The sequence below is a fragment of the Theropithecus gelada genome, chromosome 12 (genome assembly GCF_003255815.1).
Source record: "Theropithecus gelada isolate Dixy chromosome 12, Tgel_1.0, whole genome shotgun sequence".
NCBI classification, from domain to species: Eukaryota; Metazoa; Chordata; class Mammalia; order Primates; family Cercopithecidae; genus Theropithecus; species Theropithecus gelada.
In genome coordinates, this window is record NC_037680.1 from 17,799,049 (window position 1) to 17,817,657 (window position 18,609).

Genomic DNA, 18,609 nt, shown 5'->3' on the forward strand with positions numbered 1-18,609 from the left:
ATATCAAAAATATAATCTGGGTTTGTGATAAACTCTTTGAAGAGTGGAATCCTACTATATTTTAATTGTAACAAATTTGCATGTCAAGTGTGAAGTAGTTCACATTTTTATTAGCCAACCAATAGTTGTGATTGCCAATTTCAGTTTTATTTGCTGTCTTCTACAAAGTAACTTTTCTCTCATTACTTCATTTTGAAATATGGAAATTAGAAGGCTTTACTAAAACTTTCAGAGTCAGCCCTAACAACTGGTAATATCTGAACCTGAGACAAAATGAAATGTGTGACAGTGTCTAGTAGGAAAGGAAATCTTGTCTAGGCAAGGAATATCGGGGGAACATTCATCATTTATTACCCTCAAAAATGAAAATTTGTCCAACAGACATGTGTTAACTGGGCACAGTGTCTGACATAGTTGACACTCAAAGATATTGATTGAATTGAACTGAATCAAAGGAAATTTGTCTGAATTGGAAAAACTAAAATGTTAAGAAAGAAACTAGGTCTAAGCAAAATGCTGACTCCCTTCCTAACAGTTCAAAGACAAAGCATTTAGTTGAGAGAGGCTGAGGCAGTCACTTGGTTCAGCTTCTCGCATAGTCAGAAATCACCTATGTCAGGTTTCTCACCCACTCCAGGTCTCAAATGGGCTGTTTTTGCTCTCCAGGGGACATTTGCCAATGTCTGGAGACTTCTTTTGGTTGTATAAGTGGGAGAAGGTGCTACTGGCATCTGGTTAAGAGCCTGATGTGTTATTAAACATCCTACAATGCACAGGATGACTCCCAACAACAAGAAACTATTTGGCTCAAAATGACAACAGTTCTGAGGTTGATACACCCTGCCCTACAGCATGATCCGGCAGATGGCCTCTGCTTTCCCACTTCCAGAAGTCAACTCATGCCACAGGAGCATGACTTTACCACTGCTGGACAGCTCTCCCTGCTGAAAAGACCACATTCATTTTGAAATTTATGGACAAAGCTGTATACTGGATTTCTGTTGGTTGTATCTTTTTTTTTTTTTTTTTTTTTTTTTTTTTGAGACAGAGTCTTGCTCTGTCACCCAGGCTGGAGTGCAGTGGCGCAATCTCGGCTCACTGCAAGCTCTGCCTCCCGGGTTCACCCCATTCTCCCGGCTCAGCCTCCCGAGTAGCTGGGACTACAGGCGCCCGCCACCGCGCCCGGCTAATTTTTTTTTGTATTTTTAGTAGAGACGGGGTTTCACCGTGGTCTCGATCTCCTGACCTTGTGATCCGCCCGCCTCGGCCTCCCAAAGTGCTGGGATTACAGGCGTGAGCCACCACGCCCGGTTGTATCATTTTTAATTCTTCTAGTATGTGGTAACTTTTAAGACTTTGTATCTATTTCTTAATTTATTAACATTATACAGCTTCTATTAACTTCTTACTATGTAAGATAAAAGTGGCATGCTTGCTCACTTTTACCTCTTGTATCCCCTTCAACTCCAATTTTTTTTTTTTATTTTAGTTCATCAATATTTATTATATTATACTCTGTTCTTAAACAATATCTAAATCATTCATGCTTCGAACATAAATCCATTTCAAAGACAGCAAACTAATAAATAGCACTTATAAAGCTGATATAACTTCAGTGGAACTCCCTATAGAGTCACAGTGTGGCCTGACCACAGAAGGAAATGGAACCCCATGCTTTCCCAGGGCCAGAGACTGAGTCACACTCAGACTGGAGTGCAACTGAGTGACTCATTTTCTCCCTTTGCTCTATCTCTCTCTTGCTTTGCAGCACCTTTTTGAGGATTTCCCCAAACGGGGAGAGCAGTAGCTCCCCTGAGACCCTACATGCCCCAAATACCATTTTTTAATTTTAAGTTCTGAGATACATGTGCAGAACATGCAGGTTTGTTACATAGGTATACATGTGCCATGGTGGTTTGCTGCACCTAATCATTTTTACCTTCTCTAATTTTCTCCTCTTCTGTCCCTCATGTTTGATTGATAGTTTGGCTATTGATTCAATATTTCCTACCCTACGAACTGTGAAGATATTATTTTGTTGTTAATGAGATATAACATTTTTCCTAAGTAACCTGTCTTGTTTTTCTGAAAGCTTTTAGAATTTTCAGATTTTTTCACTTGAGTATAGAAATTTCACCAGTTTGTTATTTTGAAGTCAGGCTATTCCACACTGTGTCTTTGACCACGTCCTTCCTCTCATTGCCTCTGTCCTCTTTTTCTGGAGCTCTTCATTGGATTTTCTGGATTTATCCTCTGTGTCTCTTCACACTTCTCTCATATTTTCCATTTTGGTCTTTTTGCTGTCTCCCATGTGAAATTTCCATGGCTGCACCTTATAGTTCACCAGCATGTTATTATCTCTATTATTTTCAGCCTTCTCCTTAACTTTTTATTTTATCAGTTATAAATTTTGTTTCTAGTAATTATTTATTTTTCCCCAGTTGATCTTTCTTCATAGCAACCTGTTTTTATTTCCAGGATACAATATCTTTTTGGCTCTCTGAGAATACTAATTGGTCATTTAAAAAAATTATAATTCGTTCCTTGTATTATTGCTTGCCTCCAAGGTAAATTGTTCTGTTTTCTCTTTGTCCCTTTTTTCCTGACGATTTTTCTTAAGTATCTCGTGATCTCTGGTTATCTATGACTATTTATGAGTGGAAATCATGTGAATTAAGATGAACAGCTGGAATGGGTCTTCTCTATAGTTGTCTGGGTCTCTTTCTCTAACAGAGCTCCTTCTTTAGTGAGAGTGCTGATCACAAGTTTTCTAAGGGGAACATCTAGTGTGGATTCCCTAGGAGATGCAAAACTGTTCATCAAAGTGCCCTGCCCTTCTCAAGCTAAGGCGTATGACCCAAGCCAACCAGGCTTTCTCCACCAGAACATAGCATCTTAAATGAAGTGAAGCAAGGATTGTAGAGACAGGGAAAAAATGGTTGGCATTTATTCATTATCCTGGCTAATTGACAATTTCGTGATACACAAACCCTGGATTCTGTTCTAGACATGCCTGGTTCACACCCTTTCTGTGAGCTGCCCCATTTTACTAATTTCTTTTCTGCTTAAGTTGGTCAGAACCAGTTTTGGTTGCTTGTGCACAAAGACCCTAAGTTGATACAGATGGAAAGGAAACTGACATTTGTTAAGCTAATGTTATGAGCCAGGTATTTTACTGTTTTTTGTAAGTAAGCAGCAAAACTCTCTGAGATAGCTATAACTACCATTATTTTATAAGGAAAGAAACTGAGATTTAGTAGATTTATTAGCTTGTCCAAGATGCCAGGGAAGCACCAGAATCCAAGTCAGTCTGACATCAAAACCTACGCTTTCCCCTCCACTCTGAAATATTCATGGAGCATTAAAGTTACAGGCCCCGCCACAGTTAAGAGTATGTGATAAATATTGGAGGAGAGATTTAAGGCTGAGAAAGCCAGGAAGAAGAATTTAGACTTACTGTGTTCAGAAAAAGAGAATCACAATCTCACTCTTAATAGTGTAGTGGTATAGTAAATCAAAGGAGAATTTAAGAAAGATGATTCTGTGATATGTGGGATGAATTCAAAAGGCTCATGTTGGAATAAGATACACCAGTGAGGAGGCTGTGGTAGTGATGAAACGGCTGGGGATGGAGAGGAAGAGAGGGTTTACAGTGGGATTTGGAAGGAAATTTCATAGGATTGTGTGACTGAATGGTTATTATAGGGGATGAGGAAAGATGAGCCAAAAATAACTACAAGATTCCCAGTTGCAATGAAGACTGAAAGAATGCATGCATTTGCCTCCCTCCAAAAATCCCAGTGAAATGAACTAGAAATGCAAAAACAAGAATAAATGCATAAGGGTGCTGGAAAGAGAAAAGGATGCCAAAAGTGTCCATAAAATTAGAATCCCCAGAGGACACGAAGAAATGTAAATCAAAATAATGGAAAAGCCAAGCATGCTGAGCAGCCTGTAACCAAACAAAGGCAAAGGAGAACCACACCTGGGCAGAAAACTGAAGTTTTTTCCCCATGTGCGCCCAATTCCCGCCATCCAGCTTAGTGCAGCAGGAGTTGGGCATGAAGCAGGAACCAAGGCAGCTACCAGGTGGCTCCCCTGAGAACAAAGATGGTGGAGTTTTGGATGCTCACCCCTTACCCTGAGGCTCCATTCAGTTTGGACCTCTTAGCAAGTTATCTATGAAATTTGCCCCTGAAGTCTTCTATTGATGGTGTCAAACCTAGAAAGAAAATGAAGGCACTCCCCTAGCTACCATTCTTACAAAACAATTAATATAATACAAACTTGAGGGTAAAACGGTGTAAATTCACAGTGTGCAGTAAGTTTTTAAAAATTAAAGTAATAGTATATAACATTTTATGTGAAACAAATTTAAGGATACACAAACATGCATAATTTTAAAGTTAATAAAAGAGATTCAATAAGGGTTGGTTGAGGAAAAAACCTGAGTGGTAAGTAGTCATAAAAGAAATAAAAAGTTTATAAAAGACTTCTTTCCCCAAAACAAAAAGGTCCAAATAGATTAGAATGATTCCCAAAAAACTACCAAAGAAAAAGCAACTCTCAAATATTTTAACTCTTCCCAAAAGTGAGGGGGAAAATATAGGTCTTTTAAATTCTAATCCCACCATAGTCTTTATACAAAAATCTAGCATGTTTCACTTTAGTTATATTTCATTTATGAATATAGCTAGTGTTTCTAAATAAAATACTAAAAACACATACATAAAATAAAAATTAAAATTAATAAATAATAGACTTCATACTTAGTAGAGTTTATGTTAAAGTTGGAAACATAACAACTTTAATTTCTGAATTATTCAATAATATTTTGAAGGTTATATACAATTCACTAGGAGAATAAATTTTAATATGAGACATAATGTTCAATAAAAAGAGACAAATATAAGATTATCTGCAGATGATATTATTGTCTAGACATAAAATCCAGGGGAATCAAATAAAAAATATTACAACTAATAATTGAGTTCAGAAAAAGAACAGATACAAACATAAATATACAAAAATAAATAGTTTTCCTTACATTCCAGCAAAAACCAATTTTAAAATGTCAACCATGAAAAAGATATCCATAACAACCTCATAATGTACAAAATACTCAGGAATAATAATAAAGAACAATTGTGTGTGAGCAATATTAAAAAGAAAGTATAAAATTCAAAGGTTGTAAAAAACTGAAACATAGGAAATTATTTTAAAAGGCAGTCCACAAAATAAGAAATACATATGGTTATTAAATATGAAAACATGCTTTATATTCCTAATAAGTAATAAAGTATACAACACATGTCAAAAACAATGAAGTACTTTCCTTTAATAGATTGCCAAACATTTTTTTTAAAAATACCAATATTCAGATAGCACAATACAGGCATGCACATATAATGTAATACCTTATATTGATACAATCATTTAGGAAAACATTTTTAATTATCAAAATTCAATATATATATTCTCAATATTGAACCAACATTTTCAATTCTAGGAATTTGTGTTACAGGTATACTTACAACTATATTAAAGAATTCAAAACAATTGAAATATTAATTAGGAACTGATTAAATATACTATGGCATATCAATGCCATGAAATACTGTGAATCTTTAAAAATATAAGTTGTTCTACCAAAGTAGCCAAAATATACTATTGCATTAAAAAAGCTTGTTACAGAACATGGACTGTGCATGATATAATTATTATAAAAGCATACATATCCATAATACCTGGAAAGATAAACATTAAACTATTAATAATGCCCTGAGTGTAAGGTACGAGGTGGCAGAAAGCAGGCAGGGGTGAGGATGGCTACTTAAAAAAATTCTGAGTATTACTAAAAAAAAAAAAAAGTAAACAGAAATCTTAGGTTGAGTTCCCCAGAAGAACACGCTGAAGCAAGTATTTGAGGGCTATTGATTTAAAACAGAAGCACTTCCAGGGAAACCTGGTAAGGAAGCATGGCAGCTGGTGAGAGAATGGGAAAAAGACATGGAAGTGTGTGATCTCAGGCAAAGTCATGCAGAGGGTAGCTTCAGCCTGCTCCTGCAGGGATTCCCCAGATTGTCTGTTTCACCTCAGTTATACTTGGGAGCTGTCCAGAGTGGGGGCAAGGGAGCTGGGCTTTCACACTCTGACATCTGTCAGTCATTAGTCAAGAGCTTTCCAGGGGAAGTGAATGGCACCTGTGGCTCTGAGTGCATTCTGGCAAAGTGCCTCCCCAAAACAAATCTGGGTGGAGAACCAATAACATCCACTACAATAAAATATGTATTTTCATTAAAACAAAGAAAAAAAGAGCAAAAGCCATGTGCGACTAGTAAAGTAAAATTATATATTAATGCTCTCAAATTCTACGCAAGTCTGGGCACCCACTAGACAAGTTCCCACACTCACCTGCTTGTCCTCATATTCCTACTTGTCCACTAGAAAACCAGGGTTTAGCAGCCCATGAACCCACACTTTCGCTCTCCGTTTTATCTTTTCCATCTGGAGTGGTATAGGTGAGATCCTGAGAAGTCAGAGGAACTCTCAAAACCTCTGCTGATCCTAACTGGAGCCACATTACTTGGCTACTAATTTAACATGAAAATGGTGTTAAAGCTGGGACCCTTGGCGACTAGGCTCTATGAGGTTAAATTCTATTTATTTATTTATTTATTTAGAGACAAAGTTTCACTCTTGTTGCCCAAGCTGGAGTGCAATGGCGCGATTTTGGCTCAATGCAACCTCTGCTTCCCAGGTTCAAGCGAATCTCCCACCTCAGCCTCCCAAGCAGCTGGGATTACAGGCATGAGCCACCACGCCTGGCTAGTTTTGTATTTTTTAGTAAAGACGGGGTTTCTCCATTTTGGTCAGGATGGTCTCGAACTCCTGATCTCAGGTGATCTGCCCACCTCAACCTCTCAAAGTGCTGGGATTATGGGCGTGAACCACCGCGCCCGGCCCATGAGGTTAAATCCTACATAGAACTCCAGATTAAAGAAATGTTCCAAGAATTCATTTGTTCTACTCAACTTGTTTCACTTTATGGCAAAGCTAAGATGAATGATTTGAGGTTTCTAGCTCAGTGGTCACTGAGCAGAATGGGATGTTTCCTAGAAATGTCCCTCAAGTCCATCATTCTGGGTGTCAGTGATGAGTACCTAGAAAGATAGCACTCATCATCAAAGTGGGCGATTGAAGTTTACAATCTGCTCAGTCTACAGTCTGTCTCTGAAACCTGCAGTGTGCTTTTGTTGCTTCACCTGTAAAATGGGTGCAATAACTATCGCTCTACTTACTTTTCAGAGCTGATGCACAGATTAACCATGAAAGAATTTTGCAAACCGTGCAGTGCTTTACATCACGTCACTTGTCTTAGCACAAAGGCTCCAAACATTAAAAATGGGACAGTAGTGACTTCAAGATCCAAATCCATGAATGTTGGAAGGCACTTGTTCAGGATAGATGTGTGTGACTTTGCACATGTTGAGTGTGAGTTAACAGTAAAACATCCAAGTAAAACGGAACAGTAAATTATGGAGAGACGGGCTTGGAGCCTGAGCAACAGGGTAGAAACTGAGATACAAATTGGAGAGTCAGTAACACAGGAGCAACACGTAAATTCGAGACTATGGAAAACATGCTTTTGAAACTTCATCTTCTTTTCCATTTCCCTAGCCATATTCCTCAAGCCAATCCCAACTGTCTCCTGTTTGAACTATCCAAGTGCAAAATTTCATTAATACATATTCCTGTTATCATTACTATAAACTGCTAAATGATGCTTTATGGTCCCTATTCATTTATTGTATGCATTATCCATTGAAAAGATCATACAGATTTTCATACTAATCAACCACTTTCAGTAGTTGTCTACACACACAAATGGGGAATGGAATTTGGGAACAGAAATCACATATGTTTTTAACAGCCTTACCACATATGTGTTCTTTCCCTTTGAATAATACACACTATTTCTTAAATTACTGCTTTGGGTGAATAAATATACCTGCTATATAACTTAAATTGATGAAATTTAAAAATTATCATTATATATGAAAAAGCTTGAAAATCATAGTCTTGCATATTCTTGCATGAAGAGACTTACACAATTTATGTAAATTTTGTTTTTAATGACCTTAGAATCACTTTATGTGGCAAAAAAAAACAGCAATATCTCTAAATCAAGTTTCATTTGTAGAGGCATTTACAGTGTTTACAGTTGGGCTGAATCCGAGGACTAGCTAGTCTTTCTGTTTCACTTGGATTTTCTCCTAAGGTTAGGATCATCGACGATTTTCTCCATCTTTGGTAGGTCTCACATGCCAGTTTTTTGTTTGTTTTATTTTTAAAATTTTGTAAGATTTACATGTGAATTCCTGAAACCATTGTAGTATTTCTGATTTAAATAGCCTGTATTCTATTCAGGCATACAAAAGTCTCTTGCTAGTTTTCTGGTTGAAGAACAGTATTAATCTGTAATGTTTATCTTAATAATTATAATTTAACTGAGAGTTAATTTGCCGCTTATTTAAATTGACGCAATGACTAGATGTCAGGAGTTTACAATTTAAAATGGTATGGGGGGAGAAAATCCCTGAATGCACCATTTTAATTTAATTTTTTATTGATTTTGCTGATTATATGTTAAGTAAGTGCTCATCAATTCTCTGCCTAGTTCTACTAAATTTTCCTTTTCCATAAGCACAGATATAGTAATCTGTCTTGTAGTGTTTTAAATCTACTTCTACGTATATAAATCACTTGTGATGTGGTTAACAGCATAAAATACATGTGAAATGTATATTTAAAACAACTACATTTATATGTAACATATATATACAGTAACTAAAGACATAAATCATATGAAGAAAAATTCAGAACCCCGTTACAATATATTTATAAAGGAGAGATGTTAAAAACAAATTTTTATCTACTTTGTCATTAATGACTTCATTTTATAGGTGAAAGGTTTCAGGAAGTTAAACGAACTGTCCAAGACACATACACATTCACAGGTGCGCACATACACACATAAACACACACTCACACACTTGGACCAGTTCTGTTTTGTTGACTGCTATGTTCTCACCGCCTGCTCTAGTCTCAGTGTAAAGTCTGGATCAAAACTGAGTGAACAAATATTTGTTGAATGTTCGACTTACTCAGAAATAGACTCTAAGTCTTTTGACATGAAATCCATTGTTCTTTCCAAAACATGAATGGAAACATTTAAAATATCCTTCTCTATCTTCTAGTCTTATTGGGAGAATAGAATGTGATAATTGTGTGAAAGAAACTTAAAATTATGTAAGCATATGGAAATCTAAGTCAGCGTTATTATCCTTGTAGTTTAAGTTTATAAAATGTCTCACTTGTCTTACCATTTAAGAAAGGAAAAAATAACCAGAATGGTAATTTTAGTATATATGCTGCTGAAGTGAGCACAAGAATGGCAGTTTTAGATACAACGATTTGATTTTGTGAATGATCTCACTAAGAAAAAGAAAAATATTTCCTACCACACTTGGGTTTAAATAATGGAAATTTCATTTTTAATGGTAATTCTACAAGGAAAGATAATTCCTTATTACATACCAATCTTACAGCATAATGAGTCAAACCCTTGTTTGAGAGTTTTAATCTAGATTTTCATAAGTTAAAAAATAACATAAAATAGAAGTTTTCAGTCAATCACATCTTAGGATTCTTCCTGTAATATGAAAATCTATAACACAACTTATACTGTAAATTGCTTTAGATCCCTTTTGTATTTAGCAGGATTTTGAAATAAAGAATCGAGTTGTCATCAATCTCATTAATCAAATCACAACTAATAAAAAAATGCATTAGTAAATAAAGACTTATAAAAAGGCACCGATTTTGGCATAATTAAAAATACTTATGATGAAATAGTGTTAGAAAATCTTACGGCAGTACAATATATATGTTAACTGGGAAAAGGTTATCTAAAATCATTTAAACATATCCCAACTTAAATTATAACGATTGTGGAAGTCAAAACCATAGGATTGTGCTTGTTAATTTAGTAACAAAGTCAATAATATAGAAATTAGTTTGTTAAATCACCATCCTGCATACTATAAGGATACCTAGAGAGTAGCCTCATATGGGGAGCATTCAAAATCATATGGACCAATTTTTTAAAGCAGTTTTGAAATAATTCACTTCCAAATCAAGATATTAAATGCCAGCTTCTAACCAACAATAATGCTTATGGCTAAGATAGAAATGAAATTCTTTACAGAAACGCTGACACAGCCTTAACTGTAAGCACTTGAGTGTGCGGCTATAATTCTTTTTTCAAATCTTTCCCAGTGACGCTTCAGGTAAAAGAATTTGCAGAATATGTAAACAGTAAGAGACAGTCTAGAGCTTTTACAAAATCACAAACCTGTGACACATTTATATTCATCTTTGATTGCTACCACTAAACGACTGAATCATTCAAGGTGTATTGATCAGCTCTTTAATAGATAAAAAGTGGGCAATGTCTTATATAAACCAACATTTCTTAATACATTTGATGGCAAGAACTACATATTTTAAGCTGACAATATAAACCTCTAAAAGATTTTTCAAAAAAGCTTTCTGCCTTATTTAGCATTCCAATTATTAATCAAAAACAATAAATAAGAAAAAATTACGAAAGAATATAGAACAAAGGTTAAAAAAGTTTTTCTTTTCCATTCAGAAACTAAACAATAAAATGATTCCCCAAAGAGTCAGTTTTCTGTATGGAAGCCATTTAAAACTGGACCAGATAACATAATATCAGAATAAACCAAGGGAATACAACTTTTACTGGGAGGTGGGTGGCTGGAACCGAGGATTTAATTGTCTAATCTTAATTTTCATTTTTTAAAATGTCTAAAATAATGATGCTTATAATGAGGAGTTAATTTTAATGCGCAGCCAACTTTAAGTCATAATAATGATATAGTGGTGTTTTTTTTTTGTTGTTGTTGTTGTTTTTTCTTCACATTTTCATATAGCCAACAGACGACTATTGATCCAGCACTGGAAAATACTATTTCAGTATTTATTGATCAAGGCTGTATGAGGAAAATTGTCATTTTTGAATGAAAGATAGTAAAGAGTTATCAATTCTTGTAAATACAGAACAGGAAATAAATTGGATCATCAGACTAAACAAATATTAAAATTATTAATTTTTTAAATGTAAGTACCCTTAATAAATTATGTGATACTATAAGGATGAGCCTAAGATTTTACCATCTTTCATCACAAGGATCTGATTTTATAGGATTCTAAAAATTTCCCAACTTACATTGCTTTTAACTGATACTTTATTTTGTAAACTCAGCATTGTATCACAGTAAAACAAGGTGAAATGTGTAAGAAACTGATTTTTTAAATCAGCTCTAAATTTTATCTTAAACACTAGTTAATCATTCATTTAAATTAAAATTTATTCTTTTTTATAATCTTCACTTTACTTAAAGACAAAAAAATCACACTTATTACCAGTTACAAATCATCATGCAAATCTGTAAACAGTTGACATCTGGTGAAGTCTTTACCTTGTATCATGATGAAACAACACGCAGTTTGTTATAATATTCATTTCAAATGCTAATTTTTTCTTCATTAGATGGCAGAAAAGATATAACGTGCTCTTAATACTCTTTATAAGAGTATGTCGCTGAATAAGAATTTTTAAAAAAGAAATACGTTCAAGATGGATATTTAAATATTGCAAATAGTAATCCCATTAATTAGCTATAGCCACCTGTCTGTTAAAAGCACGATACACAGGTCAGGAAAATTGGGCAAGGACAGGTAACAGACACACATTCTTCCTAGGCTACCTGCAGTATTTACCAATTCCAGTTACTGTTTTCTTAGAAGTTTTAAACATCACATAAACAGGTTAAAAAAATTATAGTAATTGTGACTGTATTATATACATATATATGTATGTATTATATATGTTATATATAACCGTAGTTAGTGACTTATTTGGGCTTAACTCCCTGTAACTGCTTTCAGAAAAAAAAAAGGTAATTTTCATATCACTAAATGTTCGATATGCCCGAATGAATCCATTGCTCTTTTAAAATATTTAATATATTTTTAAAGTATGTTCTTCTGGCTGGCAGTGCAGATGGAAAAGTAAAATCCAATTTCGACAACAAGGTAACTTCACTCCTCCCTCACCAAAAAATTGTTTTTTAAAAAAGCCTTATGTCAGCAAAGGGCAGATTTTTTTGAGTACATGTGGTTCCTAGAAAAGTAAAAGACTAATTTCACATCTAGAAAACATTTTATCCCCTTGCTGTTAGGATTTAACAAAGAAGTTCAATAGCAGCTGAAAAAGGTAGAACAAAACTATGAGCCATCCAAATGAGCAAATTATGATCTGTCTTTTTTGAGACCTACTGGAGTGGGGCATGTGGTGGGATTGGGGAATATTTCAATTTAGATCTGCTCAGCCACTCTGTTTTCCTTTCACATTCTAACTCCCTTGTGTTATAAGGCTGGCAACAGCTCTAAGAATGTGGAGAATGTAAACAGCCTTTTACTGTCCGAAGGGATGGCAGCGTAAGGAATGTGTGCTTATCAACAGGGCTGCAGCTCCCCACCTCACTTACCATGATAAAGCGCTCCAGGAGAAAAACATTACAACCCAAGCACAATCCCAAAATGGATTCGAATTTGACATAAGCTTTCTTAAAAGCGAATCAATCAATCCATGCTGTAATATTAGAATCTAGTTCTCAAGGAGAGCATATAATCCCTTCAAGACGTATTTCCTATTCCTTATTAGCTATGGTGGTGCGGAAAAAAAAAATTCTAACATTTCCCATATAGTAGCTGGGATGAGAACTTTTCCCCGACACGTGCACAAATGTATTTTCTCATCTTTAAGAGCCTATCACAGTGTTTACAGAGCACACAGTTCATGTTTATTAAATGCAAAATTAATGAACTAAGATTCGTAAAGATATTCTGAAGACCCCCACAAAAATACCTGATTTCCCCAGGCTTTTACTTACACACAGCATATAAATGCTGCTCTGTTAGATCATCTTTTATTAGAATCCAGACTAAAAAAAAAAAAAAAAATTAAAGCAAGGGATACTAAAGATTAATGTGGCATATGTTTTGGATTCATAATGTCTAAGATGTAAAATGTATTTTAACATGCAGTATCGTACATAGCCAGTATGTGATGGCTCATTCAAGGATATTTGGGAATATCATTGCATTTTCTTCTTGATGCCATTGAAGACTTTCTGAGTTAACGCTGTGCAGGTGAAGCTCATCTCCACCGTAACAAGCATGGACCACGGGCATCTCAGTGGTCTCTTCACCTTTTAGAGTTCCTTCCACCCTCAGAACTTGCAAAGTGCCTCTGCCTTAACAATATCATATATATAATAGAGAAACTTTCAAAGTTACTAGATTTTCCCTCTAATAGGAAAAGAAAGAGACAAAGAGAACTAGAGAGAGAGAAAGAGAACAGATTGACATCTTCTAAGTGCTTGGGCAAAGTCTTAAGTATGAGGACCAAGAAACTATGGCATCAGGAGAAAGCCCTCTTACTAGCACCGTATCAAGGCAAGTGCTAAGTGACCAGAAGAAATCCATCACAGAGGTTGATCCAGCCAAAACACTCCGCTTCTGTAATTTTACTTTAAAAGTTTCTTCTTGAAGGTCTTACTTTGGTTTTCCCTTAACTGTAATTAGCCATGCATATAGAATACAGGCGTATATCAGGAGGAGGAGAGGGTGGCGCCTCGCGGGAAGAGCGAAGAGAGTGACAACGCGAACCCCAAACCACATTTTAACATCTTTCTTATTCCTCAGCGCCCCCGAGTCACCCAGACCAGGCGGGAGATGTCTCCCTGAAAAGACAGCTTCGAGATGCCCGAGAGGGGGCTCCTGCGCGGAGCTGGGCGTGAAAGTTACATCCCGTGTCCCCAGCTGGCAGAAAACCCCATCCCAGTCCCCAGCGCCAGACGGAAAACGAAGAGAAATCCAAGCTGTCCCCCAAATCCATATTTTGCCTAAGTTTTCCCCCAGCAAGCCGCCACTAGCTGGCTCTGAGAACGAGGATGCATGCACTATGCTGTGCTTTGGAAGAAGTGTCTGTGTGCATCTGGGCAAAACACCACGTGAAAAATAAACACCACCAAGCCTCTCGAACTGTGAACTGGAGGAAGGTCTTTCTGCCCCTTCTCATTCTATCCATTTACCTCCCATCCTCTCCTTGACCGCTTACCAATAAACCTCTTCCTTTTCCCGGACCTACTTCCTGGCCACCTTCTGCTTACTTTACCCCAGCGCTCGAGTTCCAACCCGTGCTAAGCACCTCAGTCGCCTCTAGATCCCCTCTATTCCATTCTTAAATTCTTTCCTTTCGACCTCTAAGGCAACCCAAAACTCCTTGCCCTCCTCGCGTCCCCAACCCCACGTCCCAAGCAGGCCCAGGCTGGGCTCCAAGTCAGCCGCCTGCGCGGTTTTCCCGCCGAAACGCGTCCCCGGCGCATGGGGCTGCGCGCGGGCCGGGCACTCACCAGCTGCAGCAAGCCGGGGACCACCACGAGAGGCAGTGGCCGCAGGCGCATGGTGCCGGCTGGCGCGGCTTCTCACGAGCTGCGCGCCCTCGCCTGCCTCTCGCGCATCTCCACTTCGCGGGGCAGGACTGAGGACGCCAGGGACACAGCGCGGCGCTTCCCTCCCGGAATCCGAGTGCTGCGCGGTGCAGCGCAGCTCGGGCCGGGTGGGTGGGCGGGCGGGGAAGGGGGAGGGTGGGCGGACCGGAGGTGTCTCTCCGGGCCCCCGCGCGCCCCTCCTTGGAGGGGGCCGGCACAGAGCGTGCGAGGCCGCTGGAGCTCTGGCACGCGGCAGGGGGCTCCAGTCGCGCCTTGGACTCTCTGGCTTGGCCGGACTCGGGGTGAGCGCTGGGGGCGCCTGCGGGAGGGAGGTGACGGCTCGGGCGCTTGGGTGATAGGTTCAGCGCGAGGCTGCTCTCTAGATCCGATCCCGCCGGGCAGATGCCTGGCAGAGCTGAGCACGCCTGGCCAGCCGGCGCCCCCGAGCCCGGAGAGGCCGGGTGCCTCCTCCCACCCCCGCCCAGCAGAAGGCCAGTCCGAGAGGCTCCACTGTGCCAAGCGCCCTGTCCACTGACTGGATCTCGCTTTGGCTGGGGAGGCTGGGGATGGGGGAAAGGAACGGTTCTTCCTGGGTGGCTGCAAGAAGGAGTGTGCCCGCCGGGAGAGCGCCCAGAGAGTTTAGGAGGGGAAGGCGATTGCAGAGTCCTGGGGCGGGGCGTGGGGGCTGCGAACCGGAAAGGCTGGGGCGGGGAGGTGGGACTGGAGCCCAGGACGCCCTGGGAGAGTGCTCTACTCCACCGCAGCGCCAAGCTCTCAGAGCCGCGGGTAAGGGGTGCAAAGTGTGCCTGGTGCGGCTGGAAGGATTTCTGGGGTTGGGAAGTAATGGGACCTCGAGGGACCAGGAGCAGAACTGTGAGAAACGGAGCTAGGTGAAGTCCGCTTTACTCAGGTTTGGGGATGGTATAGACAGCTAGGTGTCCTGAAGACAGACGGAGTTGCTCCCAGACCTTCTGCCCCGGCTTTGGAGAAGCCGAATAAAGACGGGATACCCCACCGCGGCTTCCGACTTCAGAAATATTGGAGAGGGGTATCTCTGAGGCCGGGCGAAGCTGCAAACCTGGTGCCTGTGAGCCTCGACCTCTGTGTTAACAACTCTCCATTGGAGAGGTCCTTAACCTTTTACTATCTTTGTTCTGGACACTCGAGAGGAAAAATCAAAGGCAACTGGGCTGACAGACCTGCATTTTTTTTTTTACGGTAGATCAGAGTTTAGGCATCATTCGTCACCCCTTTATTGAGCGAATAGGAAACCTAAGGTCCAGAGAGATACATTCACTTCTCCAGGGATGAGACTTTAGGCAGTTACTCCAACAGAATACGCAAGGCAAGACTGCTTCTTACATCTAGAAACGCAAAGCTCTTAGAGAAGAAAAAACCGTGTTGAAGCAAGGGAGTAGAATTGCAATTGATTTCTAGGCTTTAAAAAATAAAACACAACAAAAAGCACAGATTGGGTTGTAATTTTTGGACCAAAAAAAAAAAAAAAAAGGTCCTTCTTCTCTGCTTACCACCCCCACCTCAAAATAGAAATGAAGGAGGGTTGTTAAATCTTAGTGGTTGAAGCAGAGCAGCCTTGGTTTCAAAGGCAGGAGGATTGCTTTGACTAGGGCAAAGTCCTACTATTCCTTTCACTGAGTGTGCCAAGATTGCGCAGATGGGGAGGGAGGTTATTCCAGAGCGTTCTGGGATCCCAGTGTGAATCTGAGAGTATGTTGTCCTTGAGCCTGCAGGTAGGGTATCTTTCCTGTACAATTCCATTTCCTGTAGGGAGGGAGAGTGGCAAGCAAGGGGCTGCATCCTCCCTAAACCCATGATAAGCCTGACTGGGGGTTCCATGGCAAAGGATGCACTACCTGCATCTCATTTCTGCTTGATCTCAGACTCTCCTTTTGCCTTGCAACAGGCTCAAAAACAAAACCACTATTTGCATATCCAAATCTATATCTCACCCATTCCACTCCTCATCCCTACAAAAATTCCCTCTTTACCAAGACTTAGAGCACTGTTCTACCAGTTCTAGAAAATGATTCTGTCCTAAAAGCACAAATAAGAGGATTTCAAAAACTGGAAGAGTCTCTGTTGGTTGATCTTGCCCAACTTTGGGTCCCTGGAGAGGGCTGCATCTTATTTACAGACAACCTTTTTAAAACAAAACGGACATAATAGGAAGGGTTTTGCGGAAACAGAGGAACCCCTTTCTGAAGAGGTACAGCTGGAAGGGGAGAGAGGCTAACTGCTTTGCAAGAGCCACTACCTCATTTAGACTTGATGTCTCTGCCTGAGCTCAGCTGACTCATCTATAGAGCCAGAAGGTGAGGTCCTGTCTCCATTTGGTAATTTGGTAGTTTGCAATTCCGCTATCACAGACTCTGTAAATGAGGAGGGCATATTTAACACATTATTGAAATAAATAGGCTGAGTGCAGTGGCTCACGCCTGTAATCCCAGCACTTTGGGAGGCCAAGGCGGGCAGATCACCTGAGGTCAGGAGTTCAAGACCAGCCTGACCAACATGGAGAAACCTCGTCTCTACTAAAAATATAAAATTAGCCAGGCGTGGTGACACATGCCTATAATCCCAGCTACTAGGGAGGCTGAGGCAGGAGAATCACCTGAACCTGGGAGGCAGAGGTTGCGGTGAGCTGAGATCATGCCATTGCCCTCCAGCCTGGGCAACAAGAGTGAAACTCCATCTGAAAATAAAATAAAATAAAGTAAAATAAAATAAAATAAATAAATAACAAAGTTGTTTAATTACTGGAATAGTTCACTTTTTTCCTTCAATTTGTTCATATGTCTTAGATCATTTCTGTTCTTTTGAGAAACTACATAAAGTTTAAAAGTAGAACCTAAACTCAGACATGTGCCCTAGTAACACTAAGTAGTCTTACAAAGAAACATGCTGAGGGATGTTGAATTCCAAGTTAAAAGCTAAAAAACACTAGTGAACTTTCGTGCCCCAGTGATCAGGCCAGGTAAAAGTGAAGCACTAACAGTCCCACTAACCTAAGTCTGGCATTACTGTGTTTATTTATAAAATAACTACTGATCTTTCTGGATCCCCCCCAAATTTTGCTGTACAGACTACAGTAAAGAGAAAGAAAGAATGGAAAGAAGAAAGGGAGAGAGGGAGAAGAAAAGGATGAAGAGAGGCAGAAAAATAGAAGTATTTAAGACATTGTCCTCCAGCAGCATGCAGTCTGAGAAATATGCAATAAACAAAACACAGTAGACAAAACAGCAAAATGTAAGTGCTGTTTAGTACAGCTGGAGAAAGGAAAGATCATTGTAGGCCAGCATGAATGCTTCTTGGAAGAGGCGAAACGTGAGTTAGCTCAGTTTCCAAGAATGGCCAGGATTAGTCTACGTGGGAGAAAATGGAGGAGGTCATTCTGTATGGGAGAAACAGAATGAGCAAAGGCAGCGTGGAGGATTTTTATAGGGCATAACTGAGGGATGAACAATAAGCAGTCCAGACTGGCTGGAGAAAATATGTTGAGGAAAAGTGAGAAGAAAGTTAGGTTATAGGCTGCACTATAGAGATCTGGGAATGCCAAGCTAAACAGTTTAGATGTAATCTGCAGGACATTATGGAGTCATAAACCTTTTTTGGAGTAGACAAATCATGCATGAAGAGATATGAAGATATAGAGGCAGAATGAGGAGTGGTCGTGGTAGTTGGAAAGAAAGGAATAGAGGAATAGGGAGATGTGGGTACAAGGGCAACAGTGAGCAGTGAACTGTGAACAGGAACTGAACTTGGGGTTTGAATATTTTTAAACTTTTCTAGCATAGTAGAAGAGTGTTGTTGTTTTTTTTTTGTTTGTCTGTTTTTCACCGCTTTTTCTCTTTTCCAGTCTATTTAACAACTAGAGAATCAGATCAGTGCTTTTTCATTTTGCAAAGTACTCTTCACAGTGTGAGGGGAAAGAGAATGTGTTTTT

The 18,609-nt window shown here is 39.1% G+C and overlaps 1 protein-coding gene across 1 annotated transcript in view; it reads right to left on the bottom strand.

Annotated features, from left to right (window-relative positions):
• The window catches only part of NXPH2 (neurexophilin 2), a 112,845-nt gene extending 98,120 nt beyond the window's left edge, over nucleotides 1-14,725 (bottom strand). The window contains exon 1 of the mRNA XM_025405114.1: nucleotides 14,568-14,725. Within this exon, the coding sequence (XP_025260899.1) occupies nucleotides 14,568-14,618 (51 nt within the window). The 5' untranslated portion in view covers nucleotides 14,619-14,725. The remainder of the gene's footprint in view (nucleotides 1-14,567) is intronic.
• Between the last annotated feature and the right edge of the window lie 3,884 nt (nucleotides 14,726-18,609).